Here is a 22819-nt window from a genome sequence, read left to right as displayed (position 1 = left end):
TTTTGATCTAATAAAACAATATTCAAAGTATTCCTATGTTGGGACTTTTCATTTTCTCACAACAGTGACCACGCAATTATGTAACAGACTCTATAATCGGTCAATTTTTTAATAAGACATCTTTTAAGGTTTGCAAATAGATAATAGTCCGATGGAGCCAAATCTGGCGAATAAGAAGCATGGAGATGTAATTGGATCAGTAAATCGATTTTAGGTATGGTTTCGAGGAAGTCCACGAAAAGTATCCCATGACAATCCCAGAAAAAGACACCATGAAAATTCTGACTCGTAATTATCTACCCCTTTAATTCCTTTAATACCCCTATATCGATCCAAGTTTTTGTGATCAAGTGCTCCCGAAAAATTCCACCAACTTGATTCGGATTACATTAATTTGATTCGGATTCTCAGCAGTTCAACAATAGATTTTCTTAATAGCTGGAGCTCGTTGTTATCTTCTTCCCGCGCTTTCATCGCGTTCAATGAATGGAGGGGGAGCAATGGTTCACTACTCATGCCTTTGTCCGGTAGTTGTTTCTAGCGGAAACATCGATTTTGCTGTTATTTAGGACTGCAAACGAATTCCTGTAGAACATCCCACATGTACACTGGAATGCAAGGATGGCTGTTATCGTATCAAAGAACGCTCATAAGCAACTCTTCACACGATTTAATCAGTGCTATCAAAGAGAGACAGATATCATCGCATCAACAAAAAACCTGCATGGCTCATTTAAAATAGAATAGAGACCAGTGCGAGCATCCACCAAGAACGGAATTTGCGACTGAGCCTCACTGAACAACAAATATCTATGGCTGCTAATAATGTCCCTATCCGTTATTCAATTGGATGTCATCCTATTATCTCGACCGTTACTGTGAGCTCAGCATGTGCCGAGTTAAAACGTTTATTGAATCTGTGGTAAAAAAAATGGTTCCACGATTCAGTATATTCAAATACGCCGTACGTTCAGAAAATTTTGCTTGAAATTACCATGATCGATGCAAAGTGATTGTTATTTTATATACTTTATTGAGGATTCGATGGTAATTGCAAAGATCTTAACCATTTGATTCGAAACACTTTTTTGAGAAATTGTTTAAAACACAAGTTGTTAAAATTTCGCTGAATTTTTGAGCCAAAATTTGTGAAACTTACTATTTAGAGGTTCCACAAGAATATTGTTAGGATTCAAAAAACATGGTTCTACTGTGGATTTTTTTGTAAGCATACACTAACACTAAACGCTAACTAAAATACGGAACAATGACTCAATGCATCTAGCGGCTTGCGGAGTTGAGTAAACACATACAAGTTGAGGTATTTGGAATAAAGCAGACACAAGATAACAAAATTCTAATACTATCAACAGCGAAGCTTTCGATTCAATCTAATTTTGAAGGCGAATTTCACAACACATAAAAAATGATCCATGTCGACAGACTCGTCGTGCAATTTGTTTTCCTTCGAAAATTTCCCTTTATAAATCGACTACGTAAACAATCGCAAGTAGGTATGAGAATATTTCAGTCTGCCAGTGGAGCGGGAAATACCTTCTGCTAGCTCCGTACGTGACTTCCGCTGGTTTTCGGCTGGCGGCAAACGTCGGTAAGATGTTCGTCCCAAACGGAGGATTCGTCGATTGGGAATTGCACGCGTTAGAACGGTAACTATTGTTGAACTAGTTTCATTCACTTTTGTCTCCGCGCCTACCCTTCAACGGAAAAGACTGGATTTCATAGACAAAGTTTTTTTTTATAGAATAAATTATGCTCAAACTGTAGATTCGATGAATTCGTCATACAAAATTCAATGCTGTTAGACACAGTAAATATTGGAGGAATTTTTCACCCCAAAGTTCCACAAAGTACCAAGGGCTTCCATCGAGCAGCCCGATAAGGAATATGCCGTTCGCATGACTCACCTGAATGTTGAGTTCCAGGTTCTTCCACTGGCAGAAGCGGGTGAATTTATCGCTTTCGAGAAACTTCCGAAACGGTTCGCCTCGCAGGTGGTGAAAAATTTCCTCGATGTACGGCTCGAACAGATTCACCGGTACTTCGTTTTTCATCAAATACTTTTGTACGTGCGCCACCGCTTCCTTTGAGTATTCCTGTTTATGTTTAGGGATGAAGGAAAAAAAGAGAAAAAAAAATGTCTGGATAAGTTATCTGTTACTGAGTCCTTTTTTCCATTTGGTGAGGGCTGGAGAAGATGGTATTATGCAAGATGATGTATGTTTATTTATTCAAATGTACAAGTGATTCTAATCGGAAGAGGAAATCAAATTACTGCCGACAAATCGTGAGCAACAAAACTGATATGGGTAGTCTTTCACGAAACTACCCACCCATGTATTTTCATTTTGTTGTTATTATAGGATGTGGTCTTTCACCTCTCGGACCAGAAGAATTTTCTGGTTTTCTTTGACGGGTAGGGTATCGAACCCATGTAAGCTTAAAGAAAGGCGCTATGCTTCCCTATCATGCCATGCTTATGCTCTTAACCGATGAAATCGTAAATTGATAACAGATGACGTTTCCTATTTATGATTGGTGGCAAAGATAAAAAACTACAAAATCAAGCGAATCGATATTTTGGGTGCATTTTCAACGGGATAGTCCAGGGCATGTTCGTTTTGTTATATTAGGGTGACGGTACCTCTATTTATCTCAGCTCATATACCAAAACCATTAGTAAGAGTGAGATATGCTGCATCTGTTCTATAGCTTGACTTTAGGAGTAAGATGAAATTAGGTGCATTCGCTTCGAGTTTTCGCGTCGCTATAACAGCATTGGTGCACAATTTTCGAACTATTTTTTTACCGGTATTGCTTCTTAGAGCCGAAACAAAGATATTGTATTCAGTTTTATCACAATTCGTTGATTGCAAGTCGAGTATTCGGCAACACACATTGGCGATTCTACTAATAAAATGACTATTGGTGCAATAACCCTAATAAACAGCAGTGTAGCTCAGGCACGTTCGGAGAATTCCTTTCCTTTCTATGGATTATGTTTTAAACGTTATGATGCTCGACTATGTGCATGTCATTGTGTAAAGACTGTCCCAAAAAGTATGGACGCACTTTGATTTCGCAGTAAATAATTCACAAGTGTTAGATATTCAAATTTTATTCAAAATATACTGATAATATTAGACTACAACAACAGAATATTATTCTCAACATTTGCTATATAGCCATTATGGACTAGCTGGCGCACCTTCTTGCGAACGTTTTTCATTAAATTCCGTACAGACTTTTTGGCGACAAGTTTTTACACTTTTTTCCAATCTTTTTCGAACTGTTGAGTGGTTTCGGCTGCCGAGACATGTTTCCTAAGATGTGCCTTCGTTAATGCCCAAAATTCCTCAACTGGTCGAAGTTGTGGGCAATTTGGTGAATTCATGTCTTTTGGGACGAAAGTGACATTTCTGGTAGTATACCATTCTACCGTTGATTTCAAGTAGTGGCAAGAAGCAAGATCTACCCAGAAGACAACAGGATCCTTGTGGCTTCGAATCATGGGTAGAAGTCGTTTTTGTAAACATTCCTTGATGTACATTTCGCTGTTCATTGAAGCAGTAGTGATGAAGGGTTGTAAAGTCTTACCGCAGCTACAAATTGCTTGCCAGACAATTTGCAGCTACAAATTGCTTTCTTACCAAATTTTTCTTTGCCTCAAATTTTGCATAAGCGTTATTCATAGCCAAACAAAACAATTTGCATCATCAATTTTTCACTCTAGTCTTACTTTTGAAAAGGAACTAAGCAAAAATCCCGACTGATTTGATGTCTTCTGCAATGTTTTAGGTAATTATAAGGACTATGTGAAAAAAAATAGTTCTGTTGAAAAAAAACTTGTTTGATTTTTAACACTTAAAATTCAAATATTTCAAAAAAGGGATTTATATATTTTTAGATATGTTGTAGCTGAAGTCTAAAGTAAAATACTGTCAAATTTCTAGAATGGAGAAATAATATTTGAAAATATTCATATTTCCAAAATAACATAAATTTTTGAAAACCATGGAAAACTTATTTTTCTAACAATTTTTTTTTGAAAGAACGCTAACTTTCCAATTAAAACGATGGTAATCCAAATTTTGCTATATGCTACCGTACTCGAGGTACAGTGGTTCGAAATAAAAATCGGGAAATTTGATTTTTTGCAACGTTTTACGAGTGGTTATTTTAGTTTATTACAAAAAACACTTTTTTTCCCGAAAGAATTTTATTTTATGTTCTTATACAATGTTCGAAAGTCGCATTAATTAACAATTTCTCATTGTTTAATAATATCTACAATTTTTATACTAGCCCTACAATTTGAAAATCACCTAATTTCTATTTTATCTACAGAAACTGGAATGAATGAATGGTATTTTTGTTTCCCTTGAATTGTAATTGCTTTTGAATATTGTTAATTAAGATGTTGCTTGGTATTTTCATACTCTAATGTATCTCCTCCTTTCGCTTTGGAGCCCAATCGAATAGTTCCTTTGCATTTTTAATGGAATGTTCACGGCCCTTAGCAAGCCATGCGTTTTATTCTTCCTTATACGGCATCACATTGTTCTTTACCGTGCAATATTGCGAAAAGATGCCTTTCAACATCTATATCAAAATTACCTTTTTTATTTAGAGCCAGCCCTTTTTGAGATATTGGAATTTTAAGTGTTCTTTTATTGAAAAATTAAACAAAAAATTTGTTTTCACAGTACTAAGTTTTAAACATTGCAGAAGACACAAAATCGATCGCATTCACCGTTTCTAAAACACCAACTGTTGAAAATTTACAAGGGATTTTGCCTAGTAAGGCTATAGTAAAAATGGCAAATTTCTGATGCAAATTGTCTATTTTGATCATAAAGAATGCATATACAATATTTGAGAAAAATAAAAAAATACAAGAAAGAATCGACCTTTCGTATGGAATTGCTCAACTACAATATTCTAAAAAAGACTTTTCTCAGTGAGGAACTCAATTTGGATTTCTTCAATATTGTCTATCGAAAATATGACTAATTTTGTGAAAATTACCCCCACAATACTTCTTGTAGAATTTTGGAGAGTTTAGAATCGATAAAAAATGTCGGCCTTTTTCAAGACAGCGTAGACCAATTTGGGAAAAAACAATGACGACTTCTTAAACTATATATTAACATTTTTTACCAAAAAGGCATTTTGTTTGTTTATAATTAACTGCTTGTGGTCCCTAGAAATACATCCGAAAAATATTGAGTAAAAATTTTATGAAAATCCCACCGATTTAGTAGTTTTAGTGTAATCCTTCCCAAGAGAGTTCTAGAGAAAAATGCAAATGTTGAAAATCTATTTTTCTAGAAAATTACTCTGTTATTTTTTTATTGAAGGTAAAAATCAGAATGTAACTTATTTAGACGCAACTCTAGCAGAAACACTACTTAATCTGGACAAATGAAGCTCACAGTTTCGCGCGAGATGACAAAAAGCGGTCATCTCATCAACGAAAACCATTGGTTAGAATGAAATCTGCTGCCCCTGTGCATTAGCAAAGATATTGTATTCGATTTTATCACAATTCGTTGATTGGAAGTCCAGTAATCGGCAAAATAATATGGCGACTTTATTACTGAGATGACTATTGGTACATTAACCCTATGTAACTCTTATGTCGTTTTTGCTTGATGCCAAACCTAATCCAGTTTCCACCCTAACTGCTGTCAAGCCGTTTGTTTGAAGCTAGTTTTGAACCTAGTTTCAACGCTGTTGAACTGAAAATCGAATCAGTTTCGAACATGGTTTTTATATCCGGTTTGCTCAAATCGCCGTTGCTAAGTGCGTAACGAACACAGTTTCGCGAAAAGTGTTTGTTTGATGAAACTACCCTTGGTCAGTTTCAGTTTTCTCAATCGAAAACGACATTAGAAAACCAAAATAAATACTCACATGTGTATGTGACAGCATTTCCTTCATTATGAAGTTGTCGTAGATATCTCTGGCCTGTTTCCGCCTTTCGTCGTGGCACTCTGTCTTTTCGTAGGCTTTGATCTGTAGAAAGAAAAGGGAATGAAAAAAAAAACACTGTTACACATCTCATTTGAAGTCGGAAAATCAGAAGCGTGACGAAGTGGTTGACAATAAGCACCTTGACGAAATCAGGTAAAAGCATTCTTGATGTGAGACATTAAAAGAGTATAATTGCACACTTATGTAAATACGGCATGACTGATTCGCTGACATAGTGCTTATTTTTCTGAAACGATTATGTCCGCAAACATGCTGAACTTATTACATAATACACTTATTTCAAATGAAAGCAAATATCCACTGTTACATGTAAGGTAAACAATAATTCCATTGCGAAGTAATAATTTACACACCATAAGGAGTGTTCGTTAGACATTTTGCCTTTAATTTTACAAATCGTCTCTTGGCTCTCATCGTCAGAATTGATCGCGACTAGAGCGACCATAACTCATCGTAACTATCTACATCAGCTGCAAAAGAGACACCCACCGCAACGAAAAAATAAAAAATGATAATATTGCTCGTTGCTCGTTAGCTGGAATCGAAACCATGACTGTGTGGCGAGAAGGGAGGATTCCAGAACAGCAATCCGAAAGTAAGTAGCGCCTTCTTCTATTAGTGCCTTTTTCAGCTGTCATTTCTCGTTCTCGTGCTGGTAGTCAAAGAAACTTGTCGCCATAAAATGATCGCATCAAATTGAAGAGAATACGCTATGAGGCTATGAGGTTGTAACCGGAGAAATTAAGCATAGTAACTGTACAGAGCAGAGACTCTGTCAGAAGACAAAAACCATCAGAGGTGAATTACGTGTAAATCTGTTGGAAATGAATATCGAAATGGCGTTTTAAGAATGCTACAAAGGTTCCAGTTTATCGACGATGGCAGGTATAGAAATGTTTTACAGTTCGCTTTGGGCTGCAGTGTCGCACAAATTACAGTTGTAATATTGAATTCGGGAAAAAGCAATCATTAAATTTAACAGCAGAGAAGGTGGCAAAACCAGGATCGACTTGTTCTGATTTGAAAGAAACTTTTCACACAACTTCAGTATGGCAATCCATGCGTTTTGCAAGGAGGTAAAACCGGTTTGACTCAAGGCTGATTTCAAGAAAGAGGGAATGTATGTTTGCATGAAAATTTCTTCGTTGTTACTCGGAAATCGATTATTGATAGAAAATGGTGTCGAAAAAGAAATGGTAGAAAATCGATTGGGCACTTTAAGAAAAATGTACACTGAAAATAATTGAAACATTTTTTCAAGAATTCAAATACTATCCGAAAAATTATAATTATAAAAAACGCATGTGATATATTTTTTATTCGTTATTTTTCATATGAGGCCTGTTTTTGAAACCAACACATTGACGTTAATGCTGTCTGTGTCTTGCAAAATGAAGTAGTTACAACTGAAAACATTTTTTGTTCTTTTCAAGAATTCAAGTTGTTGATGAAAAATAGCCAATTAAACAATAGTAAACCAATTTAAACAATCTCAAAAAGAAAATTTTATTAGTAAATGATTACGTCGATGAAAAGCAACAAATTTACTCATAGTAACCTTTGCTTTGTGAAGGGGCTCTGTTTAAATGCGAAGACGCACAGTTAATAGCGGAACTTATGGATACGAAACTGTCGTCTCTGTTAGAGAAAACCGTGATGATGACTTGATAAACAGGGAAAATTAGCAGGGTTTGGAATATTCATTCACCGGTGAATGAATATATAGTTTCCATTGCATTAGGAACGTACAATTCCACCGCTCACAATGAGGACGTCTTTCCAGCCAAATAGAACCACACAAACAAAACGCTAGTGGATGCAAATATATTCCACATATGCACAGATGGTACAGTGTGCTGGTATTAGAGTCTTCATGAAGCACAGGAGCTGTGAAAAGAATTTTCTTTCTCGTGGTCTGAACGTCGTTCTTCTCACAAAATAATTCATTGCAAGCGAACTCTCTTCGCGGGGCTAGCAAGTGATGAAGATTATATATTCAGTTTTCAGTAATAAATAGCGTTTAATTGGGTTTAATCGAAATAGTGTTGATCAACCAGTAGGATAAAAAATAAGTCTTTTAATCAGTATTGCGCATAGATAATTTTTTTTTATTGAATTTTCATTGTGTATTGCTATGAGCTGTGAGAGCTGTGAAAAACACATGTCCCTATTACAGCAAAACATTTATTCTAATAGACGCTCTAGCGGTGGCAGTGCACACAAAATGAATTCTGTATAAACAAATGTGAATCGCGTTCGGACCTCGAAGAAACATGCGACAGTTAAGAGCCAGTCATCAGTCTGTTAGCGAAAACTGAATATATAATCTTCATCACTTTTAGCTTCGTGAATAGAGTTTGCTTGCAATGAGTCATGGGGCTAGACCTTGTGTCTTACCGAGAGTAAGTTGTAGTTGTGAATATTGTTTGCACTCTTCCATTCTCGTGCATGGGCAGCCATTCCAATAAAGCAACAAGGCTCACGCTTCCTCAAAAGCGGCATGGTTCATAAAGTAGGTATGTTCATGAATGTCATACGCCGTGAAGCATGTATACTCATCTTCACTGCTTCGTTCATCCAAACCCTGAAAATTAGACATTGTTGGTTATTAATAGAAATTTCGATACCCAGAAATATTTACAAGCAGTAGTTGTAATGATATAAAAAATCTCTTTGTAGTCGGTTGAGCTGAAAATGTTTAAAATCCGACCACTGCACTGTTTGTACGGTTATATTTTCCATATTTTGAATTTATAGTCCAATACAGAAAACAAAGATGTATTTCAACGTCAAAAAATTAAGGAGACGTTGTTTTTATTAGTTTATGGTTTTTTATTAGACTTTTTTCCAGTGTTTCTTTTGCCTTTCTCATAAAGAAAAGCTATGCAATCACTATGAAAACCAACTTTTGAAGCGATGCCCGAAGGACCGCATGTCATATATCATTCGATTCAGCTCTACGAACCGTGTATGTCGGTTGATCTGATTTTAACAAACTTAGGATCAAATGAAAGCCACAGCTTGCGACGACGTTGAAGAGAGAAAAATTCTTCTAAATTGGACTCAAAACTATTCCAATGCATAGGTCATGTAAGTTGCTCGACATATGAACCAACTTCGGCAGTGCCGTCCCCCGTAATCCGGTTCGGGAAGTACCAGAAATAGTTATAAAATTCTTCAAAACGGAACTCATTCGCTTTGTTCAGTAATGACACAACCGATTTACTGAAACTTAGATTCAAATAAAAGGCCTTACCGTCTTTTGCAAAGTTCCTGAATTTGGTCAGGATATGACTTCTGGTCCCGGAATAACGGGATAATGAGTTTTTGAAATTCCAAGCTGTAGATGCCGGCCATTCGAATCGACTCAACCCACTGAAAAGAAATCTAATAGTTTTTTCACGAAACTATTTCGATTTTTATGTAATGCTAGTTTACGTCTGAACAAACTTCCCTGTTTCTATTTAATAAGTAGTTTTTTAAGAATACCACAATAATATTGCTGGGAATACAAGCCATATGAGAAAGGTGTCGTCACAACACTAGGTGGGTTATAACAGGTTTTTAAGAGTGCTCAAACGATTTCCTTAGAATTTCTTCTTCTTCGAAATCAATTTTTGTACAATTCAAAGTTTTCGAGCTACAATAATATGAAAAACGTGATTGATCCACCTAGCAGTGAGATGATACCTTTTTTATCAATCCGCATGTGTTTTTTTGCATGGATATTCTTTGGTGTTTTAGTTCTCATGACATTATTTTAATTATCGTCGTTTTAAACGGCAAATTGAGGTTTTAATCACTCATTACCCTGTAATGTCGAAACTGCATATCGTATCGAATTTCAATCTTAACGTGTGACAATCGATTGAACATTCCATGAGATGTCGAAGTAAGTTCCACTTTAGAGTTTTTCGTCATTATTTATGGTACTTCCAGAGCCGGTATTCAGGAGCTAGCATAACCAAAAATGATTCGAATGGCCATAAATTAATACGCCAAACAATTTACATCTTCTATATAGGTATGCATTTTAAAAACTCATCATCTGTAACTTCAGAATCGGATAAAATTCACCAATTTTGGATGGGACCTTGAGTCATTAAATTTGAATTTTTGTTTTTGAAGTTCGATTTGGCCTTTTTGAAAAAATGATTAAGCTTTGAGAAACGATTCGATACTGGAACCGAACTTCTAAAATCGGTGTAGCCGAAATCAGTTAAATTCACCTGAGTAGTGTGTAGACATCTTTAAAAAATTGTAGTGCGAATTAAAATTTGGGGGTACATGCCGAATCGAAAACTGAATACCGCTTAAACTGAAATAAATTTATTTCGTAATCGACTATCCAAATCAGCAAACCCGATCAACCTGATTAATTTATGTGAAATGGACATTTTTATACTAATCACCCTGTATCTTCTAAGCTAAAAATCGGATCTGACTAAATTTTATAGGATTTTAAGACTTCTCATTTGAATCATAGATGATTCTTAGATTTCATTTGAATCTTAGATCGGTTCAGCCATCTACGAGAAAAATGAATTGCATTATTTTCATTTCGTTTCATATATCATCCTGTGGTTCCGCAATCAGAAGTCGGATCCAAACGTAATTCAGGAACATTGTTTGGGAGTATACAACTTTTCATATGAATCTGAGTTTGTAGAAATTGGTTTAGCCATCTCCGAGAAAATTGAGTGAAATTATTTGTCACACACGCATTTGCTGATCTCGACGAACTGAGTCGTATGGTATATGGAAGTTATGTTCTTCCAGCATTTATTGCTGTAAGTAGTTTAAATCAATATAATTATGGAATTGCTTTCAACTCGAAAATGCTGATATCATCAGGTTTACATATGCCATATTCGAACGATTATGTTGCCAAAAACGAACCGTGCTAAAATCGGTCCAAGGCAAATTGTCATGAAAAAGGATGCTGAACACAGTCTTTTTGTTACTTAGAAACAATTGTATGTCACAGTATAAAAAATCGTGTTTTCCGTTGCTCCCAAGCATTTCTTTGCCAGACAGCGCTCAAAACTTCTACTGCTGGAATAAGGGGAAAAGTCGTTTACACAAAAATTTCGATATCTTCGTTAAAAATGGACGGATTTTAACAATCTATGGCTTGTTGAATAGGTATTACCGTGCGGAATCTAAGTCTGAAATTCTAATTCTGTTTTCAAGGTCAATTGTGACAGATACTGTCAAAAAACTGAAAAATTTGACATGAAACTTCGTATAACTCAAAAAGTAAACATCCGACCTCAAAACAATCGTTTTGGGTGACGGGGAGACCTTTCATTTGCGACCAGTTTGATCAAAATCGGTCCAGCCATTTCTGAGATCTCGACCTCTTAGTTGACAACACACTTACAGACACACACATACACACACACGGACATTTACTCAGTTCGTCGAGCTGAATCGATTGGTATATGTCATTCGGCCCTCGGAAAATTTTTCGAAAATTTGAGCGAATTCTATACCTATTTTTTATATATATAAAAACCTGTTTTAATCCACCTAGTGGTGTAATGATGCCTTTCTCATATCAATCATACTATCATACCTATATAAAACTGTGGTATTCTTCAAAATTATTTTTCTTCGATTCTTAAAAGATTAATCGAAATAGATTTGTTTGACCGTCTACTGATAAAAACTATCAATTGGAAAAGATTTGAGGTCGATTTAGAAAACTTTTTACGGTTTTTCGCTCTTTTCAGTGATGGTATAAAATTTTTAACACACTTTACCCTATATTATAAAATTCAGGAATTACGTATGGGACCACAGGAACTTTCATTTGAACCTAAGTTTGTGAAAATCGGTCGCGCCATCTATGAGAAAAGTTAGAACACATATTTTCATTTTTTTGCACATTTTACCCCATAAAGTTAGTGCAAAAAACGTTACATACACACACACACGCACATACACACACGCACATACACACACACACACACACACACACACACACACACACACACACACACACACACACACACACACACACACACACACACACACACACACACACACACACACACACACACACACATACACACACAGACATTTTGCGTACTCGACGAAGGGAGTCGAATGGTATATGACACTCGGCCCTTCGGGCCTCGGTTCAAACGTCGGTTTTCACAGTGATTGCATAACCAAAAAAGGCGAAAAAAAATTTTTTCTTCGATTCTTAAAAGAATAACCGAAATCGGTTTGGTTGACCGTCTACTGATAAAAACCATCAAATTGGAAAAGATTTGAGGTCGATTTAAAAAAAATTTTAAGGTTTTTCCCCATTTTCAGTGATGGTGTACAATTTTTAATACACTTTACCCTATATTTCCGGATCCGGAAGTCGGATCCGCATGAAATTCAGGAATTACGTATGGGACCACAGGACCTTTCATTTGAATCTAAGTTTGTGAAAATCGGTCGCGCCATCTATGAGAAAAGTTAAAACACATATTTTATTTTTTTTTGCACATTTTACCCCATAACTCTCGAACCGGAAGTCGGATCCAAATAATATTCAGGAATTTTGTATGGGACCTCAAGACCTTTCATTTGAATCTAAGTTTGTGAAAATCGGTTCAGCCATCTCTGAGAAAAGTTAGTGCACTTATTTTCACAATTTTTTGCACATTTTACCCCATAATTCCGGAACCGGAAGTCGGATCCAAATAATATTCAGGAATTTTGTATGGGACCACAAGACCTTTCATTTGAATCTAAGTTTGTCAAAATCGGTTCAGCCATCTCCGAGAAAAGTTAGTGCAAAAAAACGTTACATACACACATACGCACATACACACACACACACATACACACACACACACATACACACACACATACACACACACAGACATTTTGCGTACTCGACGAACTGAGTCGAATGGTATATGACACTCGGCCCTCCGGGCCTCGGTTCAAAAGTCGGTTTTCACAGTGATTGCATAACCTTTCTATATGAGAAAGGCAAAAAAGGTAAAAAGTGCAAAAAATCACTCGTCTGCTTAAAAAGTTAGCTCTGATAGGTCGGATTGGTCTCTCCATCCGTGAAAAATAAATGGTTTGTCATACTGAAGGAGCATCGGGTTCGAGTCCTACCGCAGGGAATTACTTTGTCGCAATTTTTCGTTTTCACGATTTTCAATCATATTCTCTTGATTTGTTTCTCGTCAGACAGTTATAAAAAGCATAGCTTGACCCGATAAATCATTGAACCAACACGGTCTGATTTTGTTGCTATTGTTACATGAGAAATCAGTTATTCATTCGTACACGTCCAGCACACATTATTTGCTGCTCTATCATGTAGATAGGATTATTAGAAGTTACTAAGTTTTAGACATTTTCCTAGCCCTTCCTGGTAAGAAATTAAGTAGCACAAATTATCATGATTAATAGTTCAAATTCGTGTGAGTAGAGTACAAGTTTACTGTCTCACTCAATTTGTGCTAATCAAAATTGATAACTACCTGTGGCTACCTACGGACGAGACTGTTGACTGATGATGAAGATAACGATCACTTAACCCAAATAGCATTCCTCAAAACCAACTGGTATCCGTTTCAAATAGATAACATTGCTCGGCAACCGAACATTTGAGCCGTTAATCCTACCACATTCACTTACCACACATTGCTCGTCAGTTAGCTGTCGGTATATATCAGTATGTCTGTATAGGGATACCATTAGGAAAAACCAAAACCATGATTCGAAAGTTTACTCGATACAACAGCTCGTCTAACTTTTAGCTTTTGATCCGGTGTTAAAAATAGAACAGCCTCCAAACCGCTCCATGGAATCACTTGTACCTGGTGGAAAACAAGGCATTTGGTGCCAAGGGCAATGTTCTCGCCTGTTCCACAACAACCAGCCAACCAGTTCCCAGCTTGTAGAGCTTGTTTCCAAAAATCCATTCATCAACTGCAATTTCCCTGCCCATACCACCTTTCCGATAGATCCCACTAAATTTTCAGTTGTCTGGTTTGTTCAACACTCTTGTCTGTACGAAACAGTGCGGGAGTAGAATCTACTAGCATTCACTCGTCAAGCAGGCAGAACACATTTTGGCAAGAGCCATGAATCAAGCGATTTGCGACTTTTCCCTCTTGTCTGTTCCCTCTCACTTTAGTGGTACAATTCATCAAACAACTGCTAGAGTGTGGCTGTGGCAGGACTCGTTTTCATTAAAATGTGGTTCTCTTGGATCATCACCCATTGTGAGACTGAGGCAAGAATTCTATGTGTCTCAGCTCAGCAAGCCATGAGTATGTGATTGATGGGAAAAGTTTACCCGCACCACATAATAAGTGTGCTTTTCGTTTTCTTACTGCCGGAAGGGGATAGTGTCGTGCTCTAGCACGAAGTCCCATGCAAGGATTATTATGGTCCATTTAAATGTGATTTGTTTTAAATTATATTTCGTAACTTTGGGTTGAAAGTTACATCATTTGTGTCCAACACAGAGCATCGGGACGCCAGATGTCAGATGCACCCATTAGTAGCAACAAGGATCTACGGTGAGTGGCGGCAGATAAATCCTTCCAAATTGAAACAATAAATAGTCGAGTGAGTACTATGTACAGCGTAGTTGTATTTCTCTGCATACTGTCGGGAAACACCCTCCAGTTTACAACTATAACTGTAAAATTTGGAAAACTATTCAAGGATGCGAGCATGAATTGAGGGGGGTTATATTTCTGGGAACTGTTGAGTTGAACTCTTTTTTGTTTAAAATGCATGGTTTATTGGATGGAAGGATTCATAATTGATGCGAAAACATTATATTTGTAAGGATATTTTTCAACATTCATCATTCTTGTTCAAATCATCCGATGATATTTCTTCCAGTAAACCTAAATAGTTCCGCTCATCCGATTGATATGCGTTATCACCCTAGTTATTAGTCCTGTTTCTCGATGATACTTTAACGAACTCCAATTCTGTTTTTTCACAAGAACTAGTTATTCTAATGACACAATTTTCTATGCTGTAGTGGCTAAAGTGTTTATTTATCTTCGATTTAACTTCAAAATTTACCCTGTCCCAGAAATAATTAATTCACAAGTGTTAGATATTCAAATTTTATTCGATATACTGATAATATTAGACTACAACAACAGAATATTATTCTCAATATTTGCTACTTAGCCATTGTAGACTAGCTGGCGCACCTTCTTGCGAACGTACCTCATTAAATTTCGTACAGACTTCTTGGCGACAAGTTTTGACACTTTTATCCAATCTTTTTCGAACTGTTGAATGGTTTCGGCTGCCGAGACATGTTTCCTAAGATGTGCCTTCGTTAATGCCCAAAATTCCTCAATTGATCGAAGTTGTGGCTGATTTGGTGGATTCATGTCTTTTGGGACGAAAGTGACATTTTTGGTAGTATACCATTCTACCGTTGATTTCGAGTAGTGGCAAGAAGCAAGATCTGGCCAGAAGACAACAGGATCCTTGTGGCTTCGAATCATGCGTAGAAGTCGTTTTTGTAAACATTCCTTGATGTATATTTCGCTGTTCATTGAAGCAGTGGTGATGAAGAGTTTCGAAATCTTACCGCAGCTACAAATTGCTTGCCAGACCATACCTTCAATCGATGTCTCGGATTGGTTTAACACTTGCCCTTCTCGCACCGTATAATATTGTGGTCCCGGCAAGGATTTGTAGACGTAGGTTTTGTCATCCATGATTATGCAGCTCAAATTTCCAGCAAGAATCGTATTGTACAAATTATATTCCTCAAGAGGAGTTGAAATTAGTATCTAGATTGGTCTAATAGTTCTCTAACGATGGTATTGATCTCTAGTAAAATGAGGAGTGGATAAAATAACATATGTAAAGTAAATTCGGTAGAATGATCGCCATTCACGTAGCCTACTTAGGATCGATTCCTAGCCTAGCACATAGGTTCAGAAAGTGACAACTGGATTAAAACTTCTATAATTTGAAGTTAAAATAAGTACACCTGGTACAAATTATGTCAGTTCTAAAATGAAATTCCATTAACATTTACTTAAATTTACAAATTGGAAAAAATTACAGGATAAAAAAACCCGAAAAAAATGTTGGCATCTGAAGTAGGCGCCATCTGCATATCATTGCCGGTATTATCAGATTTATGTTATCAGATTCATATGGAATGCTCGAAAATTAACAAACCCACCCGCGAGTTTCTTAATTTATTTATTTTTACTAAAAATCGGGCTAGACTAAACTCCGTCAATTATTCGGGGAACGTTTACGACGCTCGCGTGAAGTTTATAACCATGCAGATATTTCTTGCGACCGTGCTCAACTAGGACGTATATAAATATAGTTTAGATGGTGAGGAGTATTCATTTGGATTTTTTTAAATTTTGGTTAGAGATTAGAAATCGACATTACTTCGTATCGCGTAAGGTGTTGTTATTCGATTGATAATGATCGAGTGATATCTTGTCAGTATTACGGCTGTTCATGAACATGAAGAATAGAATAAATGTATGAATTGATAGAGAAACTGGCTGTTCGGAGTCTTACGAGTTTCGGAAGAAATCTCTTATTTTAGTAGGAAATACATATAAATACAAAATGCAATAAAATTGGAACGTATTCTCGGTAGCCGGCTATTCAGAGCAATAAACACATGATAATATTATTCGAAAATTTACTAACGAACAATCCCTTGCTGTGAAGCGTGTGAAAATGCAGAGGATTCCTCGGATTCCTCTAGTTGCAACATGCATTCAACTAACAACTCTTCCTTCCCAAGTAAATCTGCATTCGGGCGTGGCCGGTGTCGATATATGCCGTGTGGAATCCGGCGGAAAAAAATGAACCAAGAATAGATCCACTGGGTTCCTGCTTCCATGTCGTAAAAGGCGACAATTGCAGGAGTTTCTTTTTCCTTTCAGTTATCAGATATTTTCAATGTTTTACTTCTGATTACTCTATTTTACTAAATCATCTCTTTATTCAATCTATCAATTTCCGTCTAGCTTCGAAGAAAAGTTTCATTAGGAATGATTTCTTCTTCCATGTTATTGATTGTCTTTCAGGATTATAAAATGAATGATAAAAATAAACCATTGCGCAAATCCGTTTATATTACAAAGTTAATAACAGAGATAACATATATCGGTATATTGAATACATAGTAAAAAACACTTGATATTAATATTTCAAACAGTAAATTAATATTTTTCTCGGTAGCCGGCTGCCCAGATCAACTAATATAACCAATTAATAATTTCAATAAATAATTAAAATAATAAAGCGGAAATAATAAAGAATCAAGACGCGCGTGAAATCTGTTGACCTTTGTTTGGTGATTTAAAATGATTTTATAATAACTGTTTAGAATATTTCAATGCAATGAATCAACTTTTTTGTCTAAATCCTATTCGCTCGTTTATTTTGTATCACGTAGTTTCATTTATAAAAAAGTGCTTAATCCACCTAGCAGTGAGATGATACCTTTTTTTTATCAATCCGCATGTGTTTTTTTGCATGACTAAAAAAAAACGCGAAAGGTAGATGCATAAACGAGTGACTGCATACTCGACATCCGGCTGTCCGGAGTTTTGTCAATTTCGGAGATTGACTGTTTCGTGCATTATATTGCCAGCACAAAGTAACACATAAAACGATAATACTTTAAAACATTCTTGGTAGCCGGATACCCAGAGCAATAAACACATGATTACATTATTAAAACATTTACTAACAAAGTATCCTCTCCTGTGATGCATGTGGGAATGCAGAGGATTCCTCGGTTCTTAGTAGCAACATGCATCGAACTAACAATCCTTTCCCTCCCAAGTAGATCTGCATTCGGACGTGGCCGGCGTCGGTATTGATCAGCATGCATGGTTCAATACAGTTTGCACAGTGTGAAACAATGTGTTATTCCCAAACATGTTACTTCAAAAAATCATTTTGCAATCTCAATTGGTCCAGATAAATAACGGAGTAGCAACACACGGGCGGTCTCTAATGCTAATGCTAATGCTAATTCGGGCGTGGCCGGTGTCGATATTGATCAGCATGCAGGGATCAATGCAGTATATACAATGTGAAACTACGTTCTATTCTCAAGCAAGTTGTTTCAGAAACACATTTTCAAGTGGTCTCTAATGATAATGCTAGAATTACTTCCTATATTTCTCCGAAATAAGTAGATCACATTATCTACCAAGATAAATCCTGATGACACTTGATGATGCAGAGAATTGCTCAGTCACTAGTTGAGCATGATCCACGACTCCCCAAGTATTATGCATTTGGTTCAATATGCACTTTCAACTGGTTTCAATCACGGGAAGCTCACAGGCGGTCAACTAAGCTATGCTAAGATTTGCGGTGATAAGCATACAACAACGTGAAAATGATAAAACTAACAAATGAGTAAAATACATAAATGATTATGTCAGAGAATTAGTGAGTAGTTTCATTGACTAAATGATAGTTTGCTTCAATCATTCATTCATTTTTGTATTATCACATTAACGCAGTTAGCAATTCACTCCTTCACAATCACTCATTACTAAAAAAGAAAGTAAGTTTACATTAACTCATTCTCTTGTCACTAGTTAATGTGCGATGAAAAGAATTAACAACATATATAACGCTTTAATAATTTGATTCAGTTCGTGCTCGCATCTCATCCGACACAGTCGCAAATCGTTTACGGTCGAAACAACAGAAACAAAGACAATACAGTGTAGTGAACAATAGAGTTCACGAAATTGTCAAATACGATTTAACAAAGCCAAAAACTTGGCCTGCAAGGCCAAATTCAGTTTGTATTGATTTCAAGCGCTGCCAAGTTAGACCAGCAGCAACCGAAATTGAAATCTTGCTTAAGGAACGAATGCATCTAAACGTTAATGATGTAAGTGAGATTCAATTCAACAAGGAGTCTAATTGTGTGTACATTATGTTCAAACGTGAAAGAGATGCAATTGCTTCGGTTAATAACGGGGTGCACAGTGTTGATCATGACAATGTTAAATTTAAAATCCCTGTGTACATGGTGGACAATGCCATAGAAGTACGCGTACATGACCTTCCTCCGCAGACCAGCGATGGGTATGTTCGGGAAAGTATGTCGCAGTAAGGTGAAGTTCTTTCCATCGTAAGGGAATTATGGCGGAATTTTCCTGGGTATCCGGAATGGCGTACGAGTGGTACGTATGCAACTACGTAAAGTAATTCCTTCCATCTTACATAAGACGGGATACATCCGTGTAAAACGCTGATTACGTATGAAAATCAACTGGTTACATGTCAGTTTTGTGAACAACCTGCACACTACGACAAACCTTGCTCTCAAACTGCGAAAACAAACAAAACAAACAAAAACAAGGACAACCGCTCAACAACGGAAACTAGTGAATGCAGTGCTCCTGTTTCAAAAACACCTTCATCATCTAACCAACCAGCAACTGCAACCAATGTACAACAAGGCGCTTCTACAGTAACTAGCAACGAGATCAAGACTGCGACTAACAAGGAAAACGAAAAGAAGACGGATATCAACAATACCACCGATGCGTCAATGGATGACGAGACGAGCCACAAACAAAGTGCCCCTCAATCCTCGCAGGAGGGAAATGGTAGCTCCTCTTTCCCTAGAAAAAGGGTGACAACGAGATCGAATACAAAACATTTTTGATTTAAAAAATCGGCTCAATCGGCCCCGTAAAGCTTGTACGCAAATAGGCCTGAATAGAAATGTCTTTTAAATAAAAAATAATTTGATTAACAAACAAATCGATGAACCAATGTACAAATAAGTTAATAAATTTACTCATGAAGGAACAAAAAAATGAAAAAAGTAAAAAAGAACACGATTATATCATTTCAAGAGAAAACAAATGATAAGAAAGTAGAATACGTGGAAAGGGGGGACGGGCATGTGATGAGTAAGTTGACGCCTGGGATCGATGCCCAACCACGCACAGGCGAATAACCTTAAGGTTCAAACCTCTATATTAGAAAAATTACGAGAAAAAAATCGAGAGAAAAACTTCAAAAAAAATGTACTAGCTAAAAACTATTTAAAAAGGTTGAATGTTTTGAAATCGATTGAAAAAAATTTCGTGCAGGAATTTTTAATATAAATCAAAAACGTCAAAAAAAAACCAGTATAAAATGGATAATTTAAAGTTTTATAAATTTGCATCCTCATCTAGAATTCTAACCATTAACTTTTAAAACTCAAACAAATCGAACGGTCATCATGAAAAAAATATTTTAAATGAATGCTAGGAATTAGTGACCCAAAAGAAAATATTTGTAGCAAAACAAACCGTATTAAACCTTTGAATCGGTAATTCCGATGTATTTAGCAACAGAAACGTTTCCCGTGCTAAACACCGTGGTGGAACATTCACCAGCCCCAAATACCACAAAGTATCATTTTGAATCAGAAGCAAAACAAATCGCGGCATAAATTTTACTACTCGCAATTCATATCGCCAACAATCGACACTGATTTATTCGGAAAATTGCCGGCCGCAAATCATTTCACTCGTAATTAATATCTCCACTTGGGTGGAGGACCGTTCCGTCACATTACGTTACGAACGCTCGACTCAACCACGTCGAATGTATGCACACAAAAAACACCAACAATCCGGAGAGTAAGCACGTTTGTCATAATTTCAGCTTTCGGTTCATTGGTGTCGCCAACAATAGGGTGGCAATTTATCAACGACTTGCTGAGGGGCCGGAAATTACCAAAAAATTATGTAATGTCAATGCACAACAACATTCTGGGACGGCAAAATTTGGTAACTTTCGACCAGAATTGTGCTTCACGATGCTGTTCTCGTGTGTTATGTGAAAGTTTTTAACATAACTCTCAGACAACGCAGAAAAGTTTTCTGCGTCGTTTCCATAATAGTGCCGTTAGAACAAACTTTTTCTTTTTTTTTCTCGGGGACACCCACATCCATCCTCGTTCAACGTTTCTTGTGGGACACTTTAGCGGCGAGCAACCGATAAAACAACACTGACCCAACATCCATAACTATATTAGTATCATAGTTGAATGGTTGGACGGCTTAGCCGTCGATGGGTCTGTTGTTGGGTTGGTTTACGTTCTTCGTACCTCACCCACCAAACGCCTCCCTTAGTTTCGTGTCGTTGAACTGGGATTCGCAACATTTCGATTTGAAGCGGTTCCGGAAGTGTTTTTGTTCTCTCGGTAGTGGATTATATGTGGTTTGCTGTTTCGTTAATTCAGCTTTCCCCGTTGGATTATTCGTCTGTCACCGATGGACAAATACGAAATTCAAGAGTAGCATTTAATCATCCGAACATCTAATTAAAATTCATGTCATTGTCAAAAGTACTATGGAAAACATTCCTGAATATATAATACAATAAGTGTCGCAACCGACATCCGTTTGCTTTATAATTAAGATTCTCATAGAATAAAATAATATCTGGAAAATGTAGTCCTACGAAAAAACGCCAATGTCGGCAAAAAATCAAAAGAATATATGAAAGAAAAACAAAAGAATAATAAAAAGAAAAAGAAATAAATTTGTTCATAATCACCTCTCCCATAGAAGCAACCGTTCTCGAGGTGTTTGTCTAAACATATAAATGTTTAGATTTTTAGACTTATACCATTCAAAGTACATTCAAGTATTTTTTATGCGTGGATACGCATAACTTCAAAAACCCGCATAATCTCAAAAACTCGCATAAAAACTACATAACTTTAATAATTCGCATAAAAAACTCTCATTTGCACTTTGGACCTTTTCTCGTATTTGTCTTCAAATATCGACTTTGGGAATAATTTTGAGATTCCTGAAATCGAGATTTTTTCAATGCCAATTTAGAACTGCATAAAATGTCAAGATCTGAAAATTTTTTTCCTGAATCTTCATTTTTTTTAGATAACACTAGATCTCAACGATTCGTGCATATCGAACACGGAACAAGAAATCTGCCTAATTTTAAAAATCGCATAACTTTGAAAATTCGTATAAAAAAACACATAATTTGAGAATTCGCATAAAAATACGCAAAACTTTTAAAAATCGCAAAAAACCGAATGAAAAAAATACATAAATAGAGACTTGAGTGTACTTAGATTTTTGTTGAAAAGTGCAAATTAGCAAGCTTTTTTTCATATAATTAGCAAATACATTCATGATAAGTTTGTATGGACATATAGGAAAATCTTCAATAAATCGTTGCTGAATCCCGTCCGGGATAAAGCCAACATATTAGTTGCAAATATGATCTGAATAATGAATTAAGAGATTCATAAGATTAGAAATAATATTGACATATACTCTATTTCTAGCTAATGCGAATATTCGAACTTTCGTTTGACTTTTTCCATCAAGTTTTTTACTGCTTTCTTGGTAACTTTCATCACCAGAAGAACTGCATCTTGTCTGTTTGCTTGAACAACAACCTGTCGCTTCGTTTTAAGTTTGCGCTTGACAATATCCCAAGCTCCCGTACCTTGGTACGATTCATGTCATTGAACAGGACGTGGAATGCCATTCCATTCCGAGATGATAAATCCGGCCAAAATAGAACGGAGAATTTGTACTGCTTGAGGAAAGTTAACAAAAGATTGTCCTGGCGCTCCGGCACATAAATGTTTTGGTTTATGATTCTGGCCGCGATTCAAATGTCGCGGCAAGGTTTTTGTTTAGTTAAATAACTAAACAAAACTATCACACTGAAGAAGAATATAAATTGTATTCGAAATGCGTATATGTGATGTGACGTTTATTATACAAGATTTATAGTGTCGTGA

The 22819-nt window shown here is 36.3% G+C and overlaps 1 protein-coding gene across 2 annotated transcripts in view; it reads right to left on the bottom strand.

Moving 5' to 3' along the window:
• The window catches only part of LOC131437958 (G protein-coupled receptor kinase 1), a 198263-nt gene that overhangs the window by 29385 nt on the left and 146059 nt on the right, over nt 1-22819 (bottom strand). The window contains exons 4-5 of one of the 2 annotated variants that reach the window (XM_058607664.1): nt 5935-6036; nt 1926-2114 (exon numbers count right to left, since the gene is read on the bottom strand). In XM_058607664.1, the coding sequence (XP_058463647.1) occupies nt 1926-2114; nt 5935-6036 (291 nt within the window). Of the gene's footprint in view, nt 1-1925; nt 2115-2662; nt 3134-5934; nt 6037-22819 lie in introns of those variants that run through there. The other variant, XM_058607665.1, reaches the window with a different exon arrangement.

This window comes from Malaya genurostris, chromosome 3 (genome assembly GCF_030247185.1).
Source record: "Malaya genurostris strain Urasoe2022 chromosome 3, Malgen_1.1, whole genome shotgun sequence".
Lineage (NCBI taxonomy): Eukaryota > Metazoa > Arthropoda > Insecta > Diptera > Culicidae > Malaya > Malaya genurostris.
This window is presented reverse-complemented; position numbering and strand designations above follow the sequence as displayed.